At 48.2% G+C, this 27518-nt stretch overlaps 1 protein-coding gene and 1 long non-coding RNA gene across 3 annotated transcripts in view; one reads left to right on the top strand and one right to left on the bottom strand.

Moving 5' to 3' along the window:
• Positions 1–27518, bottom strand: part of PTPRB (protein tyrosine phosphatase receptor type B) — a 102800-nt gene that overhangs the window by 32965 nt on the left and 42317 nt on the right. Inside the window, exons 5-14 of the mRNA XM_029078476.2 lie at positions 22826–23104; positions 19933–20190; positions 18787–19050; positions 15482–15751; positions 14437–14697; positions 13116–13382; positions 7413–7676; positions 4331–4594; positions 2453–2716; positions 1065–1328 (exon numbers count right to left, since the gene is read on the bottom strand). Of these exons, the coding sequence (XP_028934309.1) occupies positions 1065–1328; positions 2453–2716; positions 4331–4594; positions 7413–7676; positions 13116–13382; positions 14437–14697; positions 15482–15751; positions 18787–19050; positions 19933–20190; positions 22826–23104 (2655 nt within the window). The remainder of the gene's footprint in view (positions 1–1064; positions 1329–2452; positions 2717–4330; positions 4595–7412; positions 7677–13115; positions 13383–14436; positions 14698–15481; positions 15752–18786; positions 19051–19932; positions 20191–22825; positions 23105–27518) is intronic.
• On the top strand, positions 17970–23445 carry LOC114816368. 2 transcript variants are annotated; one of them, XR_005660797.1, is made up of 4 exons: positions 17970–18071; positions 18998–19114; positions 19946–20209; positions 22819–23445. It is a non-coding gene; the product is annotated as an uncharacterized LOC114816368 (long non-coding RNA). The 2 variants fall into 2 exon arrangements; XR_003764135.2 differs by lacking the exon at positions 18998–19114.

The raw sequence follows: 27518 nt of genomic DNA on the forward strand, positions 1-27518 counted from the left end.
GGATTATTGACTTTTTTCCTTTATCTTCAAATCCGACGTATAGTATTTTATGCATAACGATGTTGGTATTTGGTAAGCGCTTACTATGTGCAGAGCACTGTTCTAAGCGCTGGGGGAGATACAGGGTAATCAGGTTGTCCCACGTGAGGCTCACAGTTAATCCCCGTTTTCCAGATGAGGGAACTGAGGGACAGAGAAGTGAAGCGACTCGCCCACGGTCACACAGCTGACAAGTGGCAGAGCCGGGAGTCGAACCCATGAGCTCTGACTCCGAAGCCCAGGCTCTTTCCACTGGGCATAGAGACCGGAGAAGAAACTTTAAAAATTCCATAAATATGGGAAGTGGGTGGATTGGTATTAAACTTTCAATTTCTGTAATTCTTATCATTTCAATGTTTCCTTAAATTGCACGCATATCAGATCTCATTTCTCCGTCGACATTCCCAATAATAGTGATAAGCACAAAAAAGGAACAGGGAAAATGTATCTTCACAACTTTGAACCTGCCAGATGGTGTATTTTCTAAGGTAGCTGCCTGGCTTCATTCAAGCATGTCTTCACTCAGGCACTTTATTAGACTGCAGCAGTTTGTGGCACAAGTCAGAATTTGATCCTATGTTGCCTTACCCTTGAATTTTTTTTATGGCATTTGTTAAGGGCTCACAATGTGTCAAGCACCGTTCCAAGCACTGTGACAGATACATGTTTATCAGGTTGGGCACAGTCCCTGTCCCACAAGGGGCTCAGAGTCTAAATAGGAGGAAGAATAGGTATTGAATCCCCTTTCTGCAAATGAGGAAACTGAGGCCCAGAGAAGTGACTTGTCCAAGGTCGCACAGCAGGCAAGTGACGGAGCCGGGATTAGAAGCCAGGTCACTCGTCCGCTCGACTGTTGGGGACAGGGAATGTTCCGGTTATACTGTACTCTCCCGAGCGCTTAGTACAGAGTTCTGCTCACAGCAGGCGCTCGATGAATATTGACGGAGGTCCACTGCCTCCCAGGCCCGAGCTCTTTCCCCTAGGCCACGCTGCTTCGATCCGGTCGGACCGATTCGGAAACTTACCTGTGCGTCCCAGGGCTTCTAAGTGATTAGTCAAGGAGCCGCTGATGGATTGGACGACGATCCGGTACTGCTCCCCTGCCTCCAATTTGTGGAAGGTGTGCTCGTAGACGTGCTTGGGGACGAACTGCGAGTCGGCCTCGTGGGTCTGTCTGAATACCGTCACTTTATAGGAATCGACATCGCCTCCCCCGGGCGTCCAGTTGACCTTCAGACTGTCCGTCATCCCATTGGGGGACACGTGAATGTTTTTGACGGCACTGGGGACTTAACGGAGAAGCACGCGGAAGGGGGGCACGGTTGAGAAAAATCAGCTGGGAACTTTTTCCATCCCACCCAAGTTTTGCCGTTCCAGTCTCCGCCTTTGGAGAGGTATGTTGAAAGAGGGGCCCGGGAGCCATCTGCCTAACGTAATAATAACTGTGGTATTTGTTAAGCGCTTACCAAGTCCCAGGCACTAAGCACTGGGGTGGATACAAGCAAATCGGGTTGGACGCAATCCCTGTCCCACGTGCGGCTCACAGTCTCAATCCCCGTTTTACAGATGACGTAACGGAGGCACAGAGAAGTAAAGTGAGTTGCCCAAGATCACACAGCAGACAGTGGTGGAGCCAGGATTAGAATTTATTGGGACTCCAGGATTGGAGGGAGTTTGAAAGAGGGGAGGAGGAGGGGGAGGAGGAAGAGGAGAGGGGCTGAGCCCTGCTCCTATAGTTTTATTCCTCCATCCCAGAGATAAAGTCTGAGAGCACATAATAATAATAAAGGTGATGGTATTTATTAAAGTGCTTACTCTGTGCCAAGCACTGTACTAGGCGCTGGGGTAGATACAAGATCATCAGGTCAGACACCGTCCCGTCCCTCATCTGGCTCACGGCTTAAGCATCTTTTTTTTTTTTATGGTATTTGTATGGTATTCGTGCTTGGCACATACTAAGTGCTTAACAAATACCACAATTATTATTATTAATAGGTATAATGATAATTGTGGTATTTGTTAAGTGTTCACCAAGTGGCATACTGAGGAATATATAGGATGATGAGACTGGATTTAATTCCCGCCCCTCGTGGACTCGATCTAAGTAGGAGGGAGAATAAGTATTGAAGCCCCATTTTCAGATGGGGAAACCGACGTATAGAAAAGTTGAGTCACTTGAGTCCCAACCAACATTTTAAAACGAGGTAACTGAGGCCCAGAGAAGTGAAGTGACTTGCCCAAGGTCACCTGGCAGATGCAGGGCAGAAGCGAGATTAGCACCCAGGTCCTAACAACTCCTATGCCAATGCCCTATCCGCTAACCCACGCTGCTCTCTCTGAACGGACACACACCCTCAGTGCCGGCTACTCTAATTTAGCCAATTTCAATTCAGTCGAGGAACGGATTCCTTACCTGTCAAACCCTCGATGAATGTTGACTGCTGAGCTTCTCCACTGATCGTCAATACCAGAATTTTATAGAGGCGCCCCGGCGTCAGGGCTGTGAATCGATACTGCGTAGCGGTATTCATGAGATGATAGGGAGGAAAGACCTTCATGTCATTGAAAAGAAGCTGAATCTCATACTGATCGACGTCTCCATCGGCTCTGGACCACGTCACTTGCAGGTGTTCAGTGCTTCTGTTACGAAGAGTGAGCTCCTTCACTGACCCTGGAACTGAGGTGGAGAGAAATTCAGAAAAATGTCCCCAACTGATCAGGGTCTGACGGCGTGGTAAGTTTATAAATCGTCTGCAAAGTCACCCAAGGTCACCTACAATACTTATCTAAAAATCCTCCAAGTAACGTCGCGGGGCCAAGTTTGGAGATTGCTACTGATGTTTTTCTTTATTTCGTTTTTATAAGAATCATCCAATCAATCAGGAAGTGGTATTTATTGCGCACTTACTGCCTGCAATCAATTAATCATATTTATTGAGCACTTACTGTGAGCAGAGCACTGTTCTAAGCGCTTGGGAGAGTACAGCTCAACAGAGTCGGTAGGCAAGTTCCCAGCCTTACAGTCTGAGGGGGAGGCAGACGTCAATTTAAATAAATAGCTTATAATATATAGTTTATAGATATGTATATAAGTGCAGTGGGGTTGAGGCTGGGGCGAATACTTCTGCAGAGCACTGTACTAAACGTTTTGGAGACTACAATACAACAGAGTCTGTAGACGCCCACAAGGAGCTTACAGCTTACAAGGGGAGTGGGAATTAAAATAGATTAGGAATAAGGGAAAACAGTAGAGTACAAGAATATTTACACAAGTATTATGGGGTTGGGGTATCAAAGTGCTTAAGGGGTAGTCAGTCAGCCAGTCAGTCGTATTTATTGCGTGCTTACTGTGTGCAGAGCTCTTTACTAAGCGCTTGGGAGAGGACTATTGAACAAAGTGACTGACATGCTCCCTGCCCACAAGGATCTTTCATTCTAGAGGGGACAGAGTGGACACAGAGGAGAGGTTGGATAGAGGAGGTAAAGGGCTTACTCTGGAAAACCCTCTTAGAGATGTAATTTTAGGAGTCTATAGTTTAGCTTAGTTTGGACCCCGTATTGCAGTAATTTTAGAGATGTCATTTTAGGAGGGATTCGAAGGAGGGGAGAGTGGCATGATAAAAAACAGTTTATTAAGACAAAATTGCATGAAAATTCCTTACTTATTGTGATTTTTTGGCTATGCCCCTTTCATAATTCATTCATTGAGTCAATTGCATTTACTGAGCGCTTACTGTATGCAGAGCACTGTACTAAGTGCTTGGAAAGTACAATTCAGCAATAAAGACAATCCCTGCCCACACCGGGCTTACAGACTAGAATTCCAAACCCATCACTCGACCTCCACCTAAACAATTCTCAAATCCTGCTTTCCCATAAACCATGAATGCCCAGAGCAAGTCTTGACTGTGGTTCACGATCCCTAGTTTTAAAAGGATTCTAAAATATTTCTTTACATCAACCCCGTTGGCCCCTATCTTCCAAAAGGTATTTTTCCCCCCCAACTAACTACCAGAGTGTTGCTGATTTAGCTGAAACGAGATCTCGTTTGTTCAAGAGTAGCACAGTCTCTTTTTGAGATGAACTACGATACAGGATCCAAACTAAGCCAAGCTGCAGACCCTCCCAAGCGCTTCCCACAGTGTTTTGCACACAGTAAGCGCTCAATGAGTACAACCGAAGGAATGAGTCGTTGCTTCTATGCAGGATTGCTGGGGGAAATAAATAAAACCCGCCTCCGAAAAGTACTTCCTTTGGATACCAACCTACGCCTTCCGGTAAATTCACTTACTTGTTCGCCCATTCACCCGATCGCTCGCTCCGTATTTCCCACTCCTCGTAGTAACGGTGACGCTATAGAGCCTGCCGGGAACGAGATTCTCGAACACGCATTCGTTGTCCATCTTGGGGAGGCTCTTGGTTTGAATGTAGTTGTTTTTGTTCTTGATGACGACCTCGTAATTGTCAAAATCTCCAGTGGCGTGTAGCCAGGATACCTTTAAATAGTCGCTTCTGGCCGAGTTGCTGATGGCGAGTCCCTGGACCTTGGAAGGCACTGAAAGAGAGAGCATGGGGCAGGATTCAGAAACGGCAATGGGAAATGCTTGGCAGGAGGAGATGGCACATGGGCTACCCCGGGATGCCTTTGCAGTTCGATCAGTGGTATCTATTGAGCTCTTATTCTGTGTGAAGCGGCGTACCGAGCGGTTAGGAGAGTGCGGTTGACTAGGTAGATGTGTTCTCTGCCCTCGAGGAGTAGGCGAGCACGGGAACGGACCTAAAAACAAGTTATAGTTAAGGGAAGCAACCGTGCATCGGATGACGTACGTAAGTTCTGTGGCGGTGGAGCGGGTGTGAAGAGACCCGAGGGGTACAGACGTGAGGGCGTACGTGACGAAGAATCCATCAGTGGCACTGACTGAGCGCTTACTTCCCCTGCACAAAGTAAGCGCTCAATAAATACGACTGAACGAATACCGTGGGCGGATTAAGAGGGCTCAATCGGGGAAGACCTCTTGGCAGAGAAGGGAGGGAAAATAGGATGGAGAGGGGAGGGATTCACTTTGGATGAGACAGAAGACAGGGAGAATTGGGTGGGGAGATGACGGGTTAGTCAGGGAAGGCTTCCTGGAGGAGCTGCAATCTTAGTGGGTTTTGAAACTGGGGAGAGTGGTGGTCTGTCGGATGCGAAGGGGGAGGGAGTTCCACGCAGGAGGGAGGACTTGAACAAGGGGTCGACGGCAAGACAGACGAGATCGAGGGACAGTGGAGTGGGAGAGGCGAGAGTGAGAGATAGTTGAGAAGGTTTGCTTGGGAAGAGTGACACTTCAGTTTCCTTATCTGTAAAATGGGCAGTCAATATCTGTTCTCCCTCCTCCTTAAACTATAAGTCCCATATGGGACTGGCCCTTTGTCCAACCTGATTATCTTGAATTCATCCCACCGCCCAGTACAAGAGCTTCACACCTAGAAAGCACTCAATAAATACCACAGTTACTATTATTAGTCAAAAGTCCTCAGGGCTTTTCCGGTGTCCCGTCGATACAGTTTTAATACGTTAACATGATACCCCGGGGGCACTGGCTCACCTCTAGCTCCTTGTGGGCAGGGAATGTGTCTATCGACTCTGTTGAACTATACTCTCCCAAGCGTTTAATACAGTGCTGTTACAACTGCACTCTCCTAAGCGTTTAGTACAGTGCTCTATGCAGAGGAAGCCTTCAAAAAATCCCAGCGATCGGCTGACTGATCATCATACCAACCCAGGGCGTTGCTTGGAAGAGGCAAACGTGGAGGGGGCGGTGAGGCGGGGGATCCTGAGGGTGGGAGGAGCAGGTGGATGACAGCCAGGAAGGACGGGATCAGGCGTCACGGCAAAATCTCTCCGCGCCGACGGGAGGCTCGAGGGGAAGTTGGAGGAAACCAGCAGGGTCTCGTGAAAAGACCGAGAATCCGGCAGACAGGAAAGTTGGGTTCCTGGACCGGTTCCGACACCGGCTGCCTGCCGGACTTCAGCCAAGTTTGCGAAAACCACAGCAGCAGTCATCGTTTTTTAAGTGCTCCTCTAATAATAATAATGTTGGTATTTGTTAAACGCTCACTACGTGCCGAGCACTGTTCTAAGCGCTGGGGTAGATTCAGGGGAATGAGGTTGTCCCACGTGAGGCTCACAGTCTTCATCCCCATTTGACAGATGAGGAAACTGAGGCCCAGAGAAGCTAAGTGACTCGCCCACAGTCACGCAGCTGACAAGCGGCAGAGCCGGGAATCGAACCCATAACCTCCGACTCCCAAGCCCGGGCTCTTTCCACTGAGCCACGCTGCTTCCCCAAGTCCTCTAGACTGTAAGATCCTCGTGGGGCGAGAACGTATCTACAAACACCAAACACAGTGCTCTGCATACCGTAGGTGCTCAATAAATTCCACTGACTAATGGATTAATTACTATAGGACAAGGCTCATCCTGAATAATGGGGAAGAATTGGACAAGGTCTCGGCCATTAAGGGACTCACAATCTAGAATAAGCAGGGAAGAGAGTTAAATGACGGACCCGTGAGGAAAAATAAAACTAGACACAAGTTGAGCAAACTGTACCCCAGTTTCCTCTTTTGTAAAAAGGGGAGAGTAATTCCTATTTCACACGGAGGTTGGCAGGATAGAATGAACTAATTCCCATGGAAGCGTTTTGGAAAATTCAAAAAAAAATATTAAAAAAACACCCTCCAGACAGTACCACCATGGCAAGAACTTCTGCTGGAGATGTCTGAGCACCGGATAAATGAATGCTGGCCCTGAGAACCTGCGCTATAAGGAGCAAAACGTGACCCTGACCTAATGTTATATGAATTTATGATACTACACAAATGCTAACATCATAGGAAATCCATCTGCACAGAGGGATCGATCCGTCAGACAAGAAAATTAATGTTACGGCACGGTCATTGCTCCAGATGCTATTAATCCTGTCAGAAGCAGCACGGCATCGTGCAAAGAGCCCGACCTTGGGAGTCAGAGGACCTGAGTTCTAATCCCGGCTCTATCACTTCTCTATCGTGCAACTTTGGGCAAGTCACTTCACTTCTCTGGGCCTCTGTTACCTCATCTGTAAAATGGGATATGGATTGTTTCCAACCTGATCATCTTGTATCTACCCCAGTGCTTAGTCCAGTGCCCGGCACATAGTAAGTGCTTAACAAATGCCGTTTTTAAAAAATCGTGTGGTACCCAGTACTCTCCCGAGCACTTGGTACGGAGCCCTGGACACGGTGCTCAATAAATCCGACTGATTGATAGCGACGCCGTGCAAAATCCGGGCCAGACCAAGAGTCCCAAGGAACCGATATTCTTTCTTGCCCCTCCCGCTCCCCTTTACCTGTGCGTTCCTGGCTGAAGGACTGGTTCTCATACTTCCCACTCCTCGTAGTGATCGTCACGTCGAACAGGCGGCCGGGAACGAGCGAGCTGAAGGAGCACTCGCTCGCAGACTTGGGTATGGCGAGGGTCTGGACGACCCTGTCGTTGTGAGAGAGCGTCACCAAATAGCTCTCCACATCTCCGGCAGCTGGCAGCCAGGAAATGGCCAGGTAGTCACTGCGCCCGGAATTATTCACCGTTACTCCGCTCACGCTGGAAGGCACTGGAAGGAAAGCGAAAGCCTGCCGTGAATTTTATGCCATACGCCTAACTGCCACCGCAGGCAAGAGTTCCTTTCCTCACAGAGTCGAGCCCGAGAGAAGCAGCACGGCCCAGAGGACAGAGCGAGGGCCTGGACCCTGGGTTCTAATCTCGGCTCCGTCACTTTTCCGCTGTGTTAACTTGAGCAGGTCACTTCCCTTCTCTGTGCCTCAGGCACAGTGGGGACTAAGACTGTCAGCCCCGAGCAGGACACGGGCTGTGTCCAACCTGATTAGTTTGTAATAACGTTGGTATTTGTTAAGCGCTTACTATGTGCAGAGCACTGTTCTAAGCGCTGGGGTAGACTCAGGGTAATCAGGTTGTCCCACGTGGGGCTCACGCTAAATCCCCATTTTCCAGATGAGGCAACTGAGGCCCAGAGAAGTGAAGTGACTTGCCCACAGTCACACACCTGATGAGTGGTGGAGCCGGGATTCGAACCCATGATCTCGGACTCCCAAGCCCGGGCTCCTTCCACTGAGCCACGCCGCTTGTATCTACCGCAACGCTTCGAACAGTGCCTGACACATAGTAAGTACTTAGCAAATACCATAAACTAAAACCCAAACAAAAGCTCAGAGACAAGGAAAGGCTCCGCTTCCGACTAATAATAATGTTGGTATTTGTTAAGCGCTTACCAGGTGCAGAGCACTGTTCTAAGCGCTGGGGGAGATCCGGGGAATGAGGTTGTCCCACGTGACGCTCACAGTCTTTATCCCCATTTTACAGATGAGGGAACTGAGGCCCAGAGAACTGAAGCGACTTGCCCACAGTCACACAGCTGCCAAGGGGCAGAGTCGGGATCGGATCGCATCTCTTCCCTAGAAAATCCGATAGGCCAGAACCCAGGGAGCGATGCTTTCTAAGTTGGCAGACGCCAGTGGGGAAGGAAAAGCGGCCCTTACGTCGCCGGTTTTGGAGTTGCTATTTTATGGCTTTGTTTAAAATTGCTTTAGAGCTGACAGTTTTATGTGGGGTTTTACGAAGAGAGCAACGGTTAAATTCAATAAATCAGATAAAAACTGCATTCATTCTTAAAATGAAGCCCTCTGCAGAAAGGACATCCTCCAGCTGTCTCCTGGGCATTCATTTTCTCCCACTACTTACTATATTCATTAAATAGTATTTATTGAGCGCTTACTATGTGCAGAGCACTGTACTAAGCGCTTGGCATGTACAATTCGGCAACAGTGCTCTGCACACAGGAAGCACTTAATAAGTACTATCACTACCATTATTACTATTAATAACAATCTAGCAGATAATAGTAATAATAATGATGTTGGTATTTGTTAAGCGCTTACTATGTGCAGAGCACTGTTCTAAGCGCCGGGGGAGATACAGGGTAATCAGGTTGTCCCTCGTGAGGCCCACAGTCTTAATCCCCATTTTCCGGATGAGGTCACTGAGGCCCAGAGAAGTGAAGTGACTGGCCCCCAGTCCCACAGCTGCCAAGTGGCCGAGGCGGGATTCGAACCCATGACCTCTGACTCCCAAGCCCGGGCTCCTTCCACTGAGCCACGCTGCTTCTAGGAAGCACGTCCACTGCCTCTGTTGTACTCTCCCAAGAGCTTAGTACAGTGCCCAGCACAGAATAGGCGCTCAATAAATACCACGAATTGATAATCATTTCTCCAAGTTTCAGGGAAGCAGCTTGGCTCAGTGGAAAGAGCCCGGGCTTGGGAGTCAGAGGTCATGGGTTCGAATCCCGGCTCCACCACTTATCAGGTGTGTGACTGTGGGCAAGTCACTTCACTTCTCTGGGCCTCGGTTGCCTCATCTGGAAAATGGGGATTTAGTGTGAGCCCCACGTGGGACAATCTGATTACCCTGTGTCTACCCCAGGGCTTAGAACAGTGCTCGGCACATAGTAAGCGCTTAACAAATACCAACATTATTAACATTATTATTCTCCGGGCCTCAGTTCCCTCATCTGAAGACGGTGAGCCTCACGTGGGACAACCTGGTGACCCTGTATCTCCCCCAGCGCTTAGAACAGCGCTCTGCACATAGTAGGCGCTTAACAAATACCAACATTATTATTATTATTATTATTCAGGGGTTTCTACCGAGCAAGAGCTTTCCGCCCTCTGGTGGCAAGAAGTGTGCCTTACAGCAGGTCCGTCAAATTCGAGCTGCACAAAGCGGTCAATCAATCAATCAATAATAATAATGTTGGTATTTGTTAAGCGCTTACTATGTGCAGAGCGCTGTTCTAAGCGCTGGGGGAGATACAGGGGAATCAGACTGTCCCACGTGAGGCTCACAGTTAATCCCCATTTTCCAGATGGGGCCCAGAGAAGTGAAGTGAGTCGCCCACAGTCACACAGCCGACAAGTGGCAGAGCCGGAAATCGAACCCATGACCTCTGACTCCCAAGCCCGGGCTCTTTCCACTGAGCCACGCTGCTTCTCTAATCAATCAATCGTATTTATGGAGCAAACTGGGAAGCAGGAGCAGGAGGAAGCTGGAGGATCCTTAGCCAGGCTCCTGCCGTTGCCACCGTCCGAGTGCAGATCATCTAAGTGAATCCGCTAGACCGTAAAGTTGCTAGGGGCAGGGAACGTGTCTGCTAATTCTGGGAGCTCAGGAAGACCTGGGTTCTAATCCCAGCTCTGCCACCTGCCTGCTGTGTGGTCTAGGGAAGGTCACAACTTCTCTGGGCCTCAGTTTACCTCATCTGTAAATTAGGGATTGAGACTGTGAGTGCCTAGTGGGACGTGGACTCGGTCTAACCTGACTAGCTGGTATAATAATGTTGGTATCTGTTAAGCGCTTACTATGTGCAGGGCACTGTTCTAAGCACTGGGGTAGATACAGGGGAATGAGGTGAGGCTCACAGTTATTCCCCATTTTACAGATGAGGTAACTGAGGCACAGAGAAGTGAAGTGACTTGCCCACAGTCACACAGCTGACAAGGGGAAGAGCAGGGATACGAACCCGTGACCTCTGACACCCAAGCCCGGGCTCTTTCCACTGAGCCACGCTGCTTCTCTAATCAATCAATCCATCCCAGGGGTATCCATCCCGGGGGTTAGTATAGTGCCTGGTATGTAGTAATAATAATGTTGGTATTTGTTAAGCACTTACTATGTGCAGGGCACTGTTCTAAGCGCTGGGGTAGATACAGGGTAATCAGGTTGTCCCACGTGAGGCTCACAGTTAATCCCCATTTTACAGAGGAGGTAACTGAGGCACAGAGAAGTGAAGTGACTCGCCCACGGTCACACGGCTGACAAGTGGCAGAGCCGGGAGTCGAACCCATGACCTCTGACTCCGAAGCCCAGGCTCTTTCCACTGAGCCACGCTGCTTAATAAATACAATAATAGATAGATTGACATAATGGCAGAGTACTGAGGGGCTCAGGGAGGGGTATCAAAATGCTCCAGGGCATACCTGTAATTTATTTTAATGTCCGTCTTTCCCACTAGATTGCAGAACTCCTTGCGGGCAGGTATCACGTCTGTATACACTACTGTATACCTCTAAGGGTATAGTACAGTGCTCTATCACACCCCCCCTTAAGTGCTCATTCATTCGATAGGATTTCTTGAGCGCTTACTCTGTGCAGAGCACTGTACTAAGCGCTTGGAATGGACAAATCGGTAACAGATACAGTCCCTGCCCTTTGACGGGCTCAAAACATACCGCTGATTGATTCATCCATTCATTAAAACTACTTCTGGCCAGGAGAGGAGGAGGAGCAGAAGGGTGAGTATTCATTCACAGTCATATTTATTGAGCACTCATGTGAGCAGAGCACTGTATTAAGAGTTTGGGAGAGTACAATCCAACAATAAACAGAAGCATTCCCTGCCCACAACGAGCTTACAGTCCATTAATATACATAAATAAGTGGGGCCGGGAGCGGGGATGAATAAAGGGAGCCGCGGAAGGGAGTGGGAGAGGATGAAAGGGTGCTTAGAGCGACACAGAGGGGAGTAGGAGAAGAGGAAAGGGGGGATTAGTCGGGGAAGACCTCTTGGAGGAGATGTGACTTCGATAAGGATTTGAAGCAGGGGAGAGTAATCGTCTGCCTCAGTTTGCAAATGACTCAGCAGGAGTTGTGGGGGGAAGGGGTGGATTTAGTTCACTGAGAGCACTTGAGAGAGTGCACTAGAAGAGACAGAATCTCAAGTGCCCTTTTATCCTATTTTCCTCCTCTCTGTCAGGCCTAATTTTTTAAAATAGCCCAGAAAGTGGGGCAATCGCGCAAGTAAATACAGTAAGTACATAAGACGTGGAATGGATGACAGGATTGCCGGGACTGGATCAGGGAATGCTTGTTGGGGGATATGGGATTTTAGGAGGGCACTGAAAATGGGAAAACCTGTGGCCTGTCCAACTTAAGGAAAGTGAATGTTCCAGGAAAGTGGAACAGTGTGAGGGGCAGAGGAGGGAAGAGGGAGAATGCCTCTATAGAAAAATGATCCAGGCAGCAGAGTGAACTATGGACTGGAGTGGGGAGAGCCAGCAGGCTGATTTAGTAATCAAGGCAGGAAAGGATAAATGATTGGATTACCAGTTTGGATGGAGAGGAAAGGGTTGATTACATCCATGTTGCGAAGGTGGAACTGACAGGATTTAGTAATGGACCGAATATGTGGATTGAAGGAGAGAGGAGTCAAGGCTAATGCCACGGTGGCGGACTTGTGAGACAGGAAGGATGGTGGTGCCGTCTACAGTGATGGGAATGTCAGGGGGAGGACTGGGTTTGGGTGGGAAGATAAGAAGTTCTTTCCTTTTGTGCTTGGCAGATATTAAGCGCTTAACAAATACCGCAATTACAATTATTTATTGGGCACTTCTTGTTAAAGTTGGTGCCCACATAATTCTCTAGGGTAATTTTTGTTTATGCCTGTCATTTACTCTCCAGTTTCTATCATTTTATGTCACACTTTTTTTTGTCCTTTCTGGACTCTTCTGGAAAAGGATACTAAATTGCATGTCACTCGCTTTCCCTGTTGCCTTTCCCAGGAAGAAAAAGACGTGGGATGCTGCATGGATGCATCTGTACCAGGTGAAGCTTTGGCCATTCTGCCCTGGTTTGGTCTCCTCTGCGGAAAACATCATAACCCTGCTCTCTAAAGCCCCACACACTTGGCAGGGGAGAAGAATCTGCTCTCCCCACCCTCCATCCCTCTGCCCCTTTAACCCTCTGCCCAGGGCAAGGAAATATTCTCAATTCCTGCACGTAGTAAGTGCTTAACAAATACCATCATTATTATAATTATTAGTAAATGCTTAAATTTCATTTAAAAACGTAGAAAACTGCACACCAAAGATGATTTGGGGAGTGCATTTGGGAATTGTGGGGGGTGTAAGGGAAAACTCCAGAGCTATTCCGACCCCCCTTGGACCCAGAGTCTCAGACGTAGAGGAGCTTTCACTTTGCTTACCAGTCCTCCCCTCGGCCACCATCTGCCGGGAAGAGATCCCACCACTCACTGTGGTGACCACGACCGAGTAGAGCCCCCCGGACCTCAGGGAATGGAAGCTGTACCCGCTGGTTTCACTGGGCACACTTTCATTCTTAATGACCACATTTTCATGAATCAGGAGGACCTGGTAGAACTCGACGTCGCCCGGTGCCCTGGTCCAGTTGGTGAATAAACTATCGGTGGTCCCTTGGTTGGCTATGTGCAAGCCGGTCACGTGCGCAGGCACTGGAATCGAGAAAACACAGAACAAATGGCATCGAGTCACCCTGAGGAAATGCAGTAGCGGCTGGAGCCGTGGAATTTATCGAGCGCATAATGGGTGCCGTGCTGGGCAAGCCAATAGCAGAGCTCAGCTGGCAACCTTTTCTGCTCTGGACTCTAATCATCGTTTCCTGCCGGATGGGCTGCGGCCTCCGGGGAAACCACGTACGGAGAACGACGCGGCTACCTGGGCGAAAACTCTCTTCTCTAACCCGAAAGAGAAATTCTTTAAAATCCAAGGGCTTTAGGATGCAAGCAACCTTCAAATAACGCAAGGCTGCCATTTCTAAATGACACCTGAAAGAAATCTCAGAATAAACTAGTGCTGTCTCAAAGCAATAAAATACAGAGGAGGCATTCATGAGGGGAATCTGAGAGATTAAGACGTAGAAGTTGTTTACCAACACCACTGAAGAATCTTTCTATCACGCCGAGGTAGGGTGGCCCCAAAATCCATGACAAAAAACATGCGCAGATTTATCGTCATTTAAACCGCTTTATGAAAATATTTTCAGTCATTCAATCAGTGGTATTTATTTAGCAGAGCACTGTTAAAATGATAATTATGGTATTTGTTAAGTGCCGTGTGCCAGGTACTGTACTAAGCGCCGGGGTGGATACGAGCAAACAGGCTTAGACACAGTCCCACGGGGGGCTCACCTTGTCGATCTCCATTTTATAGATGAGGTAACTGAGGCTCGGAGAAGTGAAGTTACTTGCCCAAGGTCACACAGCAGACAAGCGGCAGAGGCGGGATTAGAACCCATGACCTTCTGACACCTAGGCTCGTACTCTAGTCTTAAGTGCTCGGGAGAGTATAATACAACAGAGCTGGTAGTCGCATTCCCTATCCACAAGGAGCTTACAGTCTAGCGGACTGTAATTTCAGTAATAAATTACACGGCGATGCGTATCCGGGTGCTTAGCCCTAAAGCTTGGTGATATGCGACTGTTTGAGGCACATACTTGGTTGAGATGAATTTCATTTTTCCAGCAGGAAATGAATGAAAGCGGATACCTGTTCTTCCTTCTATAGCAGTCCAGTTGCTCAAATCCCCGCTGATACTGGTGACGGTTGCGGTGTATTTCCGTCCAGGCACCAGATCGGTGAAAGTGAATTCTTTAGCCTCTCTGGCCAGGGCTTTGTTGATGAGAGTGAGATCTCTGTCTCCCAGTGAAACCACGTAACTCTCCCACTCGGCTTCAGGGGTCATCCACGTGATGCTTAGGGATGATTCGTTGGCATGTTTGACGCGGAGATGCAGGACGGGCTGGGGAGCTGAGGAGAGAAAGGGGGAAATCATGGAAGTACCGTACGGGTGGTTGACGCGCAAACTGACACAAAGCAGTCAATCATATTTATTGAGTGCTTACTGTGTGGAGACCACTGTACTGAGCGCTTGGGAGAGTCCAACAGATACATTCCCTATCCAGAATGAGCTTACAGTCTAGAGGGGGTGACAGCCGTTAATACAAATAAATAAAATTACAGATGTGCACATTACTGCTGCCAGTGGCTTTCTCATCTCCCCCTGCCCACCCAAGCTGCTTTTTAAGGGTCCATGTCACAGTAGGTCAGCCCCTCGAGAAGCTTCCATTAAACACTTCATTCTTCCAGTCACCCCTCCTACTTCTTCTGGAAGGATCCCACCCCCAACAATTAACCCTAATTCTCATTTAGCTCCCACACAAAATTAAATTCATTTCGTTAAAACTTCCCACGTTAAAACTTAGAGAAGCAGTGCGGCTCAGCGGATAGAGCACGGGCCCAGGAGTCAGTAGGACCCGGGTTCTAATCCCGGCCCGTGACCTGGGGCTTAATTTTACTTCCTAACTTCAGTCACCTCATCTGTAAAATGGGGATTTCAGTTACTTCATCTGAAAAATGGGGATTGAGACCGTGAGCCCCATGTGGAACACGGACTGCTTCCAACCTGTCTAGTTTGTATCTAACCCAGTTCCGGGCACATAGTAAGGGCTTAACAAATACCATATGAAAAAAAGGAACTTCTATCTCAAGATTTAGGCCTCGAGGGTTAGAAGAGGGCTGTGTGGCCGCTTACCTGTTCGCCCTAGACACCGAGCAGAATTCTGCAGATCTCCACTCTCTACAGTAACCACCACCTGATACTGCTTCCCAGGTCTGAGGCCCAGTTGGCTGATGACATACTCCCGTCTGTCCTTCTCCACGGTCGTGTTGAGGAGCACCGAAGAGTGGTTGAGCAGCACAAGGTAATATCGTTCCCAATCTCCAGCCGGGGGAAGCCAAGTCACTTTGAGGGACGTCAGCCAGCCGTTGCTGCTTGCCTTCAGCTCTGAAACTTGCTGAGGAACTGAAACATAAAACATTTTAAGGCAGTTGATGAAAAGTTGAGAAACAATACAGGAACATTTACAGGGAGGCTTAGGTAGATTACCTCGCACTACAGAGGTGTCTCCATTTGGAGCTATTTCAGGATTCCTTACCAGTGGTTAGCATTATTCTACTATTATTAGTCTAATGACATAGCTCTTTTTTTTTTCTATCCACCTCCCTGCCTAGATTGGTGGTTTCTGCACTTTTCCACCATGTAATTTGTGGAAGTCCCTTGTCCAAAATGGTCACTTCTTAAAAGAAAGTGTGTTTGTGTGTAAAAGAGAGAGAGAGAGCGAGAAAGAGAGACTGTTTAGACTGTGAGCCTGTCATTAGGCAGGGATTGTCTCTATCTCTTGCCGAATTGTACATTCCAAGCGCTAAGTACAGTGCTCTGCACATAGCCAGCGCTCAATAAATACTATTGAAAGAATGTGTGTGTGTGTGTGGGGGGGATTTGAATTCTGTTTCTAGGCTTTTTAGACCGCAAAAGAGCTAATGAATTTCCCTTTTAATCCATTTTGGAGGACAATGTGAGAATAAGATGATATTTAAAAGGGTGTGGGAGAGAAGGCAAATATATAAGAGAGAACCAATAATACTACTGGTGGTTATGCACTTACTATGTTCTAACCACTGTGCTAAGGGCTGGAGTAGATCCAAGATAACTCCGACAGCCTTCGCGGGACTCACGGTCCAAGAGAACAGGTACTTTGTCCTCATTTTCCAGGAGAGGAAAGTGGCGCAGAGAGGTTAAGTGACTTATCCAAGGTCAAAGAGCAGGCAAGCGGTGGAGTCAGCATTAGAACCCAGGTCTTCGGACTCCCAGTCCCAGTAGCGATTATTGAGCGCTTACTGTGTGCAGCGGAGTACAGTGCTCCGCACATAAGTGCTCAATAAATACAGCAGATTTGGAAGACGTGTTCTCTGTCCACAGGGAGCCTATAGTCTGGTCGTGCTGGTCAATGACGGGGTTGGAGGAGGGAGTTTTGCATTCAGACTGTGGAAGCCAAACTCCAGTTTGCCCTGCGGCCCGGTGCAGATGAGGGGAAAAACCACCAGTTTCTGGGCCTGTGCGGAGGCTGCGTCCAGCCCAGAGCGCGGGAGCGGTAGGGGTGTGGGCTGGCTTTCCACCGGCCCCGTCACGACACCCCCGCACCCAGACCCCTAAGAAGCAGCACGGCCTGGTGGATAGAGCGTAGTGGATAAAGCACAGGTCTGGGAGTCAGAAGGACCTGGGTTCTAATCCTTCCTCCGCCACTTCATTCAATCGTATTTACTGAGCTCTTACTAAGTGCAGAGCACTGTACTAAGCGCTAGGGAGAGTACGATACAACAAACAGACACATTCCCTGCCCAGAGCAGCCACTTGTCCGCTGTGAGACCTTGGGCAAATCACTTAACTTCTCTGTGCCTCGGTTCCCTCATCTGTAAAATGGGGATTTAGACTTTGAGCCCTCTGTGGGACAGGGACTGTGTCCAACCCGATTATCTTGTATCTACCCCAGTGCTTAGTACAGTGCTTGACATCTAGTAAGCACTTAAGAAATGCCACAGTTATTGTGATTAGGCCTGGGGAGTCGGAAGGACCCGGATTCTAATCCTGGCTCTGCCACTTTTCTGCTGTGTGACCTTGGGTAAGTCACTTCATTTCTAGACAGCACATTGTTGGGAAGGGATTGTCTAGGGAAGCAGCGTGGCTCACTGGAAAGAGCACGGGCTTTGGAGTCAGAGGTCATGGGTTCGAACCCCGGCTCTACCACTTGTCAGCTGACTTTGGCAAAGTCATTTAACTTCTCGGTGCCTCAGTTACCTCATCTGTAAAATGGGGATTAAGACTGTGAGCCCCACGTGGGACAACCTGATTCCCCTGTGTCTACCCCAGCGCTTAGAACAGTGCTCGGCACATAGTAAGCGCTTAACAAATACCAACATTATTATTATTACTCTTTATTGCTAAAGCTGTACTTTCCGAGCACTTAGTACAGTGCTCTGCACACAGTAAGCGCTCGATAAATACGATTGAACGAATGCCCGTTATCTCGAATGTAAAATGGGGATTAAGACAGTGAGGCCCATGAGGGACAGGGACTCATGCTTTGCTTGTATCTACCCCAGTGCTTAGGACAGTGCCTGGCACAGACCTTAGTTAACAAATGCTATAATAATAATTATTATTATTATTATTACAGGCTCTCTGCAGGAACAGACACTGCTGCTGGGGGGTCAACTGGCAGCCCTTACCCAAGCCACCGACACAAATGGCCCTGCCACCATGGAGCCAGAAGAAAAGAACAAATGTAACTGCTTTAAAATAACTCAATCCGGAAAGGATGCCTCAGCGCTTACTCTTTTACGGATGCCCCGTTCTGGACTCTCCTGCCTCACTTCGTTGTGGGAAAGAGTCTATAATATTATTCTGTACTCTCCTAAGTGCTTAGTACAGTGCTCTGCACGCAGTGTGTTCAATAAGTAGGATTGCCTGGCTGACTTCAACCCTCCGGATTTCCTCATTTACTCAAATAGTAGAAAATCCCTGCCATTTAATGATTTCAGGAAGTGTAAAGGATTAGGAGAAATGAGGCCAAAAGCAGTTTTCCCATTGCCTACAGGCCAATGGAGAAGCAGCGTGGCTCGGTGGAAAGAGCTCGGGCTTGGGAGTCAGAGGTCATGGGTTCGACTCCCGGCTCTGCCACTTGCCAGCTGGGTGACTGTGGGCGAGTCACTTCACTTCTCTGTCCCTCAGTTACCTCATCTGGAAAATGGGGATTAACTGTGAGCCTCACGTGGGACAACCTGATGACCCTGTATCTCCCCCAGCGCTTAGAACGGTGCTCTGCACATAGTAAGCGCTTAACAAATACCAACATTATCATCAGGGAAACAGAAGCAGAAGCGTAATTCTTAGAAGAAAACAATTAAATCATACCGGAGTGATCCCAGGTATCGGTGATTAAGACCATAAACCGTCTGCCTTTTGACGAATCCCGGCTGCCTGGGGCTTCTTAGACTCACCTGTTCTGCCCACGGCCACCTTGCTGGAGTACAACTCCCCGCTGACTGTGCTGACGGAGACTTGATAGAGACGCCCGGGCGTTAGCCCCTCGAAGACGGTCTCCGTCACCTGCTGCTCAAGGGTTCTGAATTCGCTCACGGACCCTCGATGAGACAGAGTGACGTTGTAGGAATCCAGATCTCCAGGAGGTCTTTTCCATCTGACTTTCAGAGAATTCAAACTGCCCTCATTGGACACTGCCAAATTGGAGACTTCCATCGGGGCTATGAGAAAAATGAGAAAACCGTGGGATTTAGAGGTTCATTGACGTTCCTTGGCCACACAGAGGTACCTCTTTAACTTTCCTATAGGTACAGTTATTACTCAAAAGCTTCCCATCACACCTACGCATGCTACGTCACTCAGTGGTATTTATTGAGCGCCTACTGTGTTCACAGCACTATTCTGAGCTCTTGGGAGAGTATAAGGCAAAGAGTTGGTAGACACGTTCCCTGCCCACAAGGAGCTTACACTCTATAGGAAACTCAGGGGAACCGGTTTTCTCCTCTGTAAAATGGGGATTAAGACTCTGAGTCCCATGTGGGATAGGGACCGTGTCCAGTTTAATTAATTTGTATCTACCTCAGTGCTTAGAACAGTGCTTAGCACTTAGTAAGCGCTTAAGAAGTACCATAGTTATGATTATCAACTCTGTTCCACTGTAGTCTCCCAAGTGCTCCGGACGGTGTTCTGCCCACAATAAGCAGTTCTGTTCTGAATAACTGTTCCGAAGCACTTATGACACAGTGGATAGAGCACAAGCCTGGCAGGCAGAAGGTCCTGGGTTCTAATCCTGGTTCCACCACTTGTCTGCTGTGTGACCTGGAAAGTGATTTCACTTCTCTAAGCCTCAGTTACCTCATCTGCAAAATGGGGATTGAGACTGTGAGACTGTCTATGTGGGACAGGGACCGTGTCCAACCCGATTTGTTTGTACTGACCCCAGCGCTTAGCACGGTGCCTGACGCATAGTAAGTGCTTAAAAAATACCATATTTATTATTATTACAATTAGAGCTCAATAAATACCAATGATTGATTATGTCACATAGCATTTTCTTTTAGAATTCTTTATTTTTTTTTCCCCCCCAAACGGGAACATCTTACCTGTCCGTACAAGCTTAAAAGTGGAGCTCTGCAGTTCCGAGGCTTCCGTGACGACTGTGAGGTTATAGAGGTGGCCTGCCGTCAATCCACGGAAAACGTAGGAGGTGAGGTGATTATCGACGACGACGTTGTGAACCCAGCTTCCCTTGTCCAGCAACAGCAACCTGATTCGGTCCGCCTTCCCGGGGCCACGCATCCAAGTTACCTGGAGGGAGTCTCTTTGGTGGAAAACCTGGAGGGCTTTCACCGGCGATGGAACTGATGGAGTAAAAGACCGGTCAGTGATGTTGTAGACAATCATTTTTATCCCGACTCTGCCCCTTGTCAGCTGTGTGACTGTGGGCAAGTCACTTAACTTCTCTGTGCCTCAGTGACCCCAAATGTCAAATGGGGATGAAGACTGTGAGCCTCACGTGGGACAACCTGATGACCCTGTATCTCCCCCAGCGCTTAGAACAGTGCTCTGCACATAGTAAGCGCTTAACAAATACCAACATTAAGGTTCACAGACTTAGGGGCGTGACTTACATCTAGTCACTTGCTGCTCTCTATAAGTCAGGATCGGGTTGAAATGAAGTGATGTACCATCAATCAACCAATGGTATCCGAGTGCTTACTGTGTGCAGAGCACTGTCCTAAGCACTTGGGAAAGTACAATACGACAGAGTTGGTAGACACGTTCCCTGCCCACAAGCAACGTCCCCGAGGCTCCAGTCGCAGAATCAATTGATCTTGTTTTATTCCTTTGAGTCGTTTCTGACCCATAGCAACTCCATGGCCACATCTCGCCCACAGCGTCCCAACTCCGTCTGCAATCGTGCTGGTAGCGGATCCACTGAGTTTTCTTGGTAAAAATACGGAAGTGGTTTCCCATCGCCTCCTTCCGCGCGGTCAGCTTGAGCCTCCGCCCTCCACTCTCTCCCGTGCCGCTGCTGCCCAGCACGGGGGAGTTTTGACTCGTAGCAGATGGCCTGCCGCTCGCTAGCCGCTGCCCGAGCTTGGAATGGAATGGGTAGGCCTCTGCTCGACTCTCCCTCCCATAGCTGAGACTGGTGGAGAACTGGAAACTCTGCAGATATGACCCTGAGAGGGACATCAATTGATCGGTCTGATATTTATCGAGTGCTTTCTACGTACAGAGCAGATAACTGCTGTGGCCAGGGCAATAGCACCATCATTATCATCGATTATATTTATCAAGCACCCACTGACTGCAAAACACTGCACTAAACACTTGGGAGAATGGTGTGACGGGCAGGGAACGTGCCCGCTAATTCTATTGTGTTTTACTCTCCCAAGCTCTTGACACGATGCTGTGGACATTGTAAGCTCTCAATAAATATCACTGATTGAAACTGTGAGGCCCGTGGGGGACAAGGACTGTGTCCAACCCGATGTGCTTGCGTTTACCCCAGTGCTTAATACGGTGCCTGGCACACAGTAAGCTCTTAAATACCACAATTATTATTATTACAAGTGAGACACTCGTAATATGCTAGCCTCTAGGGACCTTACAACCTAATGGAAAGTAGCGTGGCCTAGTGGATAAAGCATGGGCCTGGGAGCCAGAATCCCCGCTCTGCCTATGTGACCTTGGACAAGTCACTTATCTTTTCTGTGCCTCAGTTTCCTCAACTCCAAAATAGGGATTTGATGCCTGTACTCCCTCCTGCTTAGGCTGTGCGCCCCACGTGGGACAGGGACTTTATCCAGGCTGATTAACCTGTATCTACCCCAGCGCTTAGAACGGTCCTAGACAAACAGTGAGTGCTTAAGAAATACTACAAAAAATGATTCTAGAATACAGAGTAAAACAATGAGTGTCACAGGCCACAAGAGGAATGCAGGCAGGGCCAGATAGGAAAACCCAACCATGGCCTAAAAAACAGGGCTGGGAGTCAGGGGATCTGGGTTCTAATCCCAATTTTGTCACTTGCCAGCTGTGTAACCTTGGGCAAGTCACAACTTTTCTGCCCCTCAGTTTATTCACCCGTAAAACAAGGATTAAATATTTGTTCTTTCTCCCCTTAGACTGGGAGTCCCATCTGGGACAGAGACAGCGTCTGATCCGCTTATATCAACTATTCCGGTGCTTGGCACATAGTGAGCACTTAAATACCACAATAATTACAATTAATTATTATTAGCCTGGGAAGATAAATGTGTGTGGGTGGTAAGAAGAAGTACAAACCATTTCAGGCTTTGGGAACTTGAGCAGTTACCCTGAAAAACATGGATACACTTGTAATTCTTGCTCCAAGTTCAGGATATCTGGGCTGTTTATATCCTGCCTGACAGCATCCCCAGACGAGGGAAGCAAGTTGAGGAGGGAAGGAGAGAGTGAGGAACAATCGGAGCTGGGAAGAAAATGGATGGGTGGTGGTGATGAGGGTGAGTGGGAGACCATTTTCCTCCCCTCTTCATCCCAACTTTCAAACGTTCCTGCCAGGGGAAGATTAACAGTGGCCAGGCTACCTCATGAAGATTAGCAGGAAATCATTAGAGCCGGAGGACCTGCGTTCTAATCCCAGCTCTGCCACTTGTCTGCTGTGTGATCTTAGGCAAGTCACTTCACTTCTCTGTGCCTCAGCTACCTCATCTGGAAAATGAGGATTAGGACGGGGAGCCCTATGTGGGACAGGGATTGTGTCCAACCCAATTACCTTGCATCTAGTCCAGCGCTTAGTACAGTGCTGCTAATAGTAAGTGCTTAACAAATACCACAACTGTAGAAAAGTTGTCAATTCAAGGAGGCTTCATGCTCAAGATTCCAACTTAGAAAATAAGTCGACTTTTGGATCACTGATTCCTGTCCTTCTGAACACTCATAATTTCAAAGAGTTCCCAGGATTTAACCCTGCTTAATATCTCATACTATTTTAACAGGTCTTACCGGTCGAACCACTGATGTGTACTGCTTGGGAACTTTTATTTCCAGAAATGGCTGTGATGGCAATGTTGTATTTACTACCAGCAGTGAGGTTGAAGAAAGTCGTTTCTTTGAGGGAGCCACTCCCTGGGATCAGAACGCTCTGAAGCTTCTCGTTCTCGTCATCCGACAACTGAACTTCATACTGGGTGACCTTCCCCAAAGACGGAGTCCACGTCACCCGCAGGCTGGTCGAAGTGGTCTTGTCTCTGTCCACTTCAAACCGAGAAGGAGGCAAGGGATCTGGGAGGAAACCAATCAGAGAAAGAACGTTTGAGCTGCCCATTTTTAGACGGCGATATTTGTGCGGCGGGTCAACGCTTTGCCGCTTTCCAAAACAGGGTCTTTTCCTTGGGTTCTCAAGATTGGAGGAATTTATCACGCCAGAAACACCGATCCCTGTAGCTGATCTGGCACTCGACCAGTGCAAAATGGCCTAAACGACCATGTATGGCACAGCAAAGGTCTACTTCTAAATAGTGTTCTATCTGATCAAAATAGGCCTTACCCCTCCTAAAAGTTAATGTGCCCCGAAAATTAGTTACCTCACAAAACTAATAAATGCTATCGGTGATGAGAAAACAGTTCCAGAAAACTCGAGGCATTGTATTCAGAAACAAAAGGTAGACTGCAGCCAGAGAAAGTCAAAATGGCGTCATGGGGGCACTATAATCCAAATGTCTTTAGGGACAGAGCACTCTGGGATACACTACTGTTCTCAATTCAGTCTGTGTGTTCGGCTCCGTGGCATTTCTACCCTGAACTACATCGCATAGAACACGTCTGACAAAAACTCAAGATTCGGACCACTACAGTCTTCTGAGACGTTAACAATTACCTTGAACGGAGCGGACGTTAGACATGCGAATTCTTGCCCCAAACTCAGTAAATCAGGAAAAGGAAGTTGTCACAAGGCCACATCGGGATCCTCTGCCATGTCCTCAGTTGCCCTTACGTGCGAGTGGGAAACGGGAAATGGCTGGCTTCCCTATTCATGCACTGTGTAGTTCTGTGGCATTTGCAGCTGCCTCAGGCTACATGGCAGAGCAGGGGCCTGGGAGTCAGAAGGTCATGGGTTCTAATCCCGGCTCTGCCACTTGTCTGCTGTCACCTTGGGCAAGTCATTTCACTTCACTGGGCCTCATACCTCATCTTTAAAATGGGGATGAAGACCGTGAGCTCTATGTGTTACAGGGACTGTTACGGAGAACATGCGTGGCTCAGCGGAAAGAGCCCGGGCTTTGGAGTCAGAGCTCGTGGGTTCAAATCCCTGCTCTGCCACTTGTCAGCTGTGTGACTGTGGGCAAGTCACTTCACTTCTATGTGCCTCAGTTACCTCATCTGTAAAATGGGGATTGAGACTGTGAGCCCCACGTGGGACAACCTGATTCCCCTGTGTCTACCCCAGCGCTCAGAACAGTGCTCTGCACATAGTAAGCACTTAACAAATACCAACATTATTATCATTATTCCAATATGGCTGGCATAACCCGATTACCTTGTATCTACCCCAGAGCCTGGCACATAGTGAGTGCTTAACGAATACCACAATTATGTTATCTCAAGGCATGGGTGGTTTTCCACCTCGTGGATCCCAGCCTAATCAGAGTACACGTTGGCAGCTGCTGATGGGGTAGTTCCTCTTTCATCGATGGGATGGTCGGGAGGGTGGGGAGAGGGAGGCCCTCTCATCCCCACTCTAATTACCAAAGGGATCATAGCTAATCCCAGCTCTGCCACTTGTCTGCTGTGTGACCTGGGGCAAGCCACTTAACTTCTCTGTGCCTCAGTTACCTCATCTGTAAGATGGGGATTAAGACCGTGAGCCCCACATGGGACAATCTGATTAAGTCCCTGCCCCATGTGGGGCTCATAGCTTAATCAGGAGGGAAAACAGATATCCCAGTTTTACAGATGAGGAAGCTGGAGCACAGGGAGGTTAAGAGACTTGCCTAAGGAGTCACATAAAGCAACTGGCAGAGCCAAGATTAGAACCCAGATCCTTCTAACTCCCAGGCCTGTACTCTCTCCCCTAGGCCACGTTGCTTCTCTCTCCGTAAAACGAGGACTATCTACCTGTTCTCCCTCCCTTTTATATCGTAAAACGAGACCTGTGTCCGACCTGATCATCTACCCCAGGCTCAGTGTGGTGCTTGGCACGTAGTAAGTGCTTAACGGATACCGCAGATATTATTATGACGTATGCTTTTGAGAGCTTCAGAGCTGACCTAAATTTTGATTATGTGGCAGACTAAAGAAAACTGCTTAGGAAGCAGGCTCTTGCTAAACACAAGAGATGTGGGTAATCTAAAAATAAAAAAAAAATACACTCTAAAAGTCACACGGACTCCAGCAGAATCTAAGGGAGAATTTTGAAATCCTTTCCGTGTCTTACCCGGAGGTGAAGACTAACCGATTGGCCAATCGGGACACAGGTGATCTGCTTGACTTTCTCAAGATAATTCTGAAAGTCCGCTTTGAAGACGGGATACCAGGGTAGATCTCATTCAGGGCAGGAGCTAGGTGAGATCCCCCGTCCAGAGGTCTGATTCTGAGCACGGAGTCGATCTCACCCCTCCATCCGCCCGCACCAGATTGGAGTTGAGTAAGAGTGTCTCCAGCTCATTTCGAAAGCGGGGAAGGTTTCTCTATCAAAACTGTGGTGTCTGAAGTGCTTACTATATGGCAAACACTGTACTAAGTGTTGGTGTTGATATAAGAGGATCGAACACATTCCCTGTCCAACGGGGAGCTCACAATCTAAGAAGTAGGGGGAGCAAGTATTTTACTCCCATTTTGCAGATGAGGTAACTGAGAACAGAGAAGTGACTTGCCCAAGAGCCCTCGATAGACAAGCGGAGGAGCTGGGATTAAAACCAGGTCCTCTGACTTCCAGTCCCGTGTTCTATCCACTATACCCTGCTGCTTCTGTTTTCTAATCCCAGCTCCACCACTCGTCCACCATGTGACCTCGGGCAGACCACTAAACTTCTGTGTCTCAGTTTCCTTATCTGTAAAATGGGAATTGGACATCCGTTCTTCCTTTGCCCTTAAACTGTAGGCCCCATGTGAGACGGGGACTGTATATGATCTGATTGCACTGTATCTACCTCAGAGTTTAGCACGGTGTTTGGCGCACAGTAAGGGCTTAACCACTACCACCATTATTTTTATTATTTCCTTGCTCTGATTTCATCTCACGTTGACTGGGCATCCGTCCTCTTCCTTAAACGGTGAGGCCAAGTCAACTTCGGACATTTGGCCTCCCTCAGAGAGGAAACCGCTGGCCTCTAAAATCCCCTCCCTCACGACTCTCGAGGCATATTTTGGTGCCTGAGCAAGGCTGGGCCCGAGGTCTCATGTAATGACCTTATACAGAATATTTGAGGAGCCCTGACGGGAGTGAAAACAACCTCCTTACATGTTTAATCATACACTTACGTCAATTAAAACAAGCTACTGATCAAACGACTGATCGCTGCTTCCCTCTAGACCGTAAACGCATTGGAGGTATTTATTGTTATCTTGTACACTCCCAAGTGCTTAATACAGTGCTCTGCACGCAGTAAGAGCTCTATAAATACTAACAAATATGTGGGGACCTTTCCTCACTCCCCAAAGCCAGAATATGGGTAGTGGGGCTTGCTCCATAATAATAATAGTAATGATAATATTATGAGCTAACGATATATCCAGCACTGTACTAGGCACTGAGATACAAGATAATCTGGTAGGACTCGGTCACTGTCCCACAGGAGGACCCCAGTCCAAGCAGGCAAAAGAATAGGTATTGAATTCTCATTTTACGGATGGAGAAACTGAGGCACAGAGAAAAGTGACTTGCTCAAGGTCATACAGCAGGAAAGTGGCACAACTGGCTTTAGAATCCAGGTCCTCTAACAGCCCATGTTCTTTCCTCTAGGCCACAGTAAAAAGCAGCAGTGGGCAAGTCACTTAACTTTTCTCTGCCTCAATTTCCTCATCTGTAAATTGGGGATTAAGACTGTGAGCCCCATGTGGGACAGGGACTGTGTCCAACCTTATTAACTTGTATCTATCCTGTCCAACCTTATTAACTTGTATCTATCCCAGTGCTTAATACAGTGACTGGCAGATAGTAAGTGTCTAACAAATAGCACAATTACTATTATTATTACTATTTAACACTCACAGACCAGGTAGCATTTAGGTTCCTGGTCCCAGGAACAGCAAATTCTGATTTATTTGTATGTGCCCGCCTCAGTCCTGGGCTGGGGCATATGCCCGCACCTGTGCAATAAAATCAAAGATGGCAGCTCACCACAGGGTCCCCAAAACAAAACGGTAGACTCTGTGAGACTTCCCCAGTTAGGAGAGAAACTGCTTTCCTTTTCTTGCCCTTGCACAGGACTCAACTGCAGCGTGGCTCAGTGGAAAGAGCCTGGGCTTCGGAGTCAGAGGTCATGGGTTCGACTCCCGGCTCTGCCACTTGTCAGCTGTGTAACTGTCACTTCACTTCTCTGTGCCTCAGTTCCCTCATCTGTAAAATGGGGATTAACTGTGAGCCTCACGTTGGACAACCAGCGCTTAGAACAGTGCTCTGCACATAGTAAGCGCTTAACAGATACCAACATTATTATCATCTGAGTAAATGATTCCCACTTTAGACAGAGAGGGT

The sequence above is a fragment of the Ornithorhynchus anatinus genome, chromosome 14 (assembly GCF_004115215.2).
Source record: "Ornithorhynchus anatinus isolate Pmale09 chromosome 14, mOrnAna1.pri.v4, whole genome shotgun sequence".
Classification (NCBI taxonomy): Eukaryota; Metazoa; Chordata; class Mammalia; order Monotremata; family Ornithorhynchidae; genus Ornithorhynchus; species Ornithorhynchus anatinus.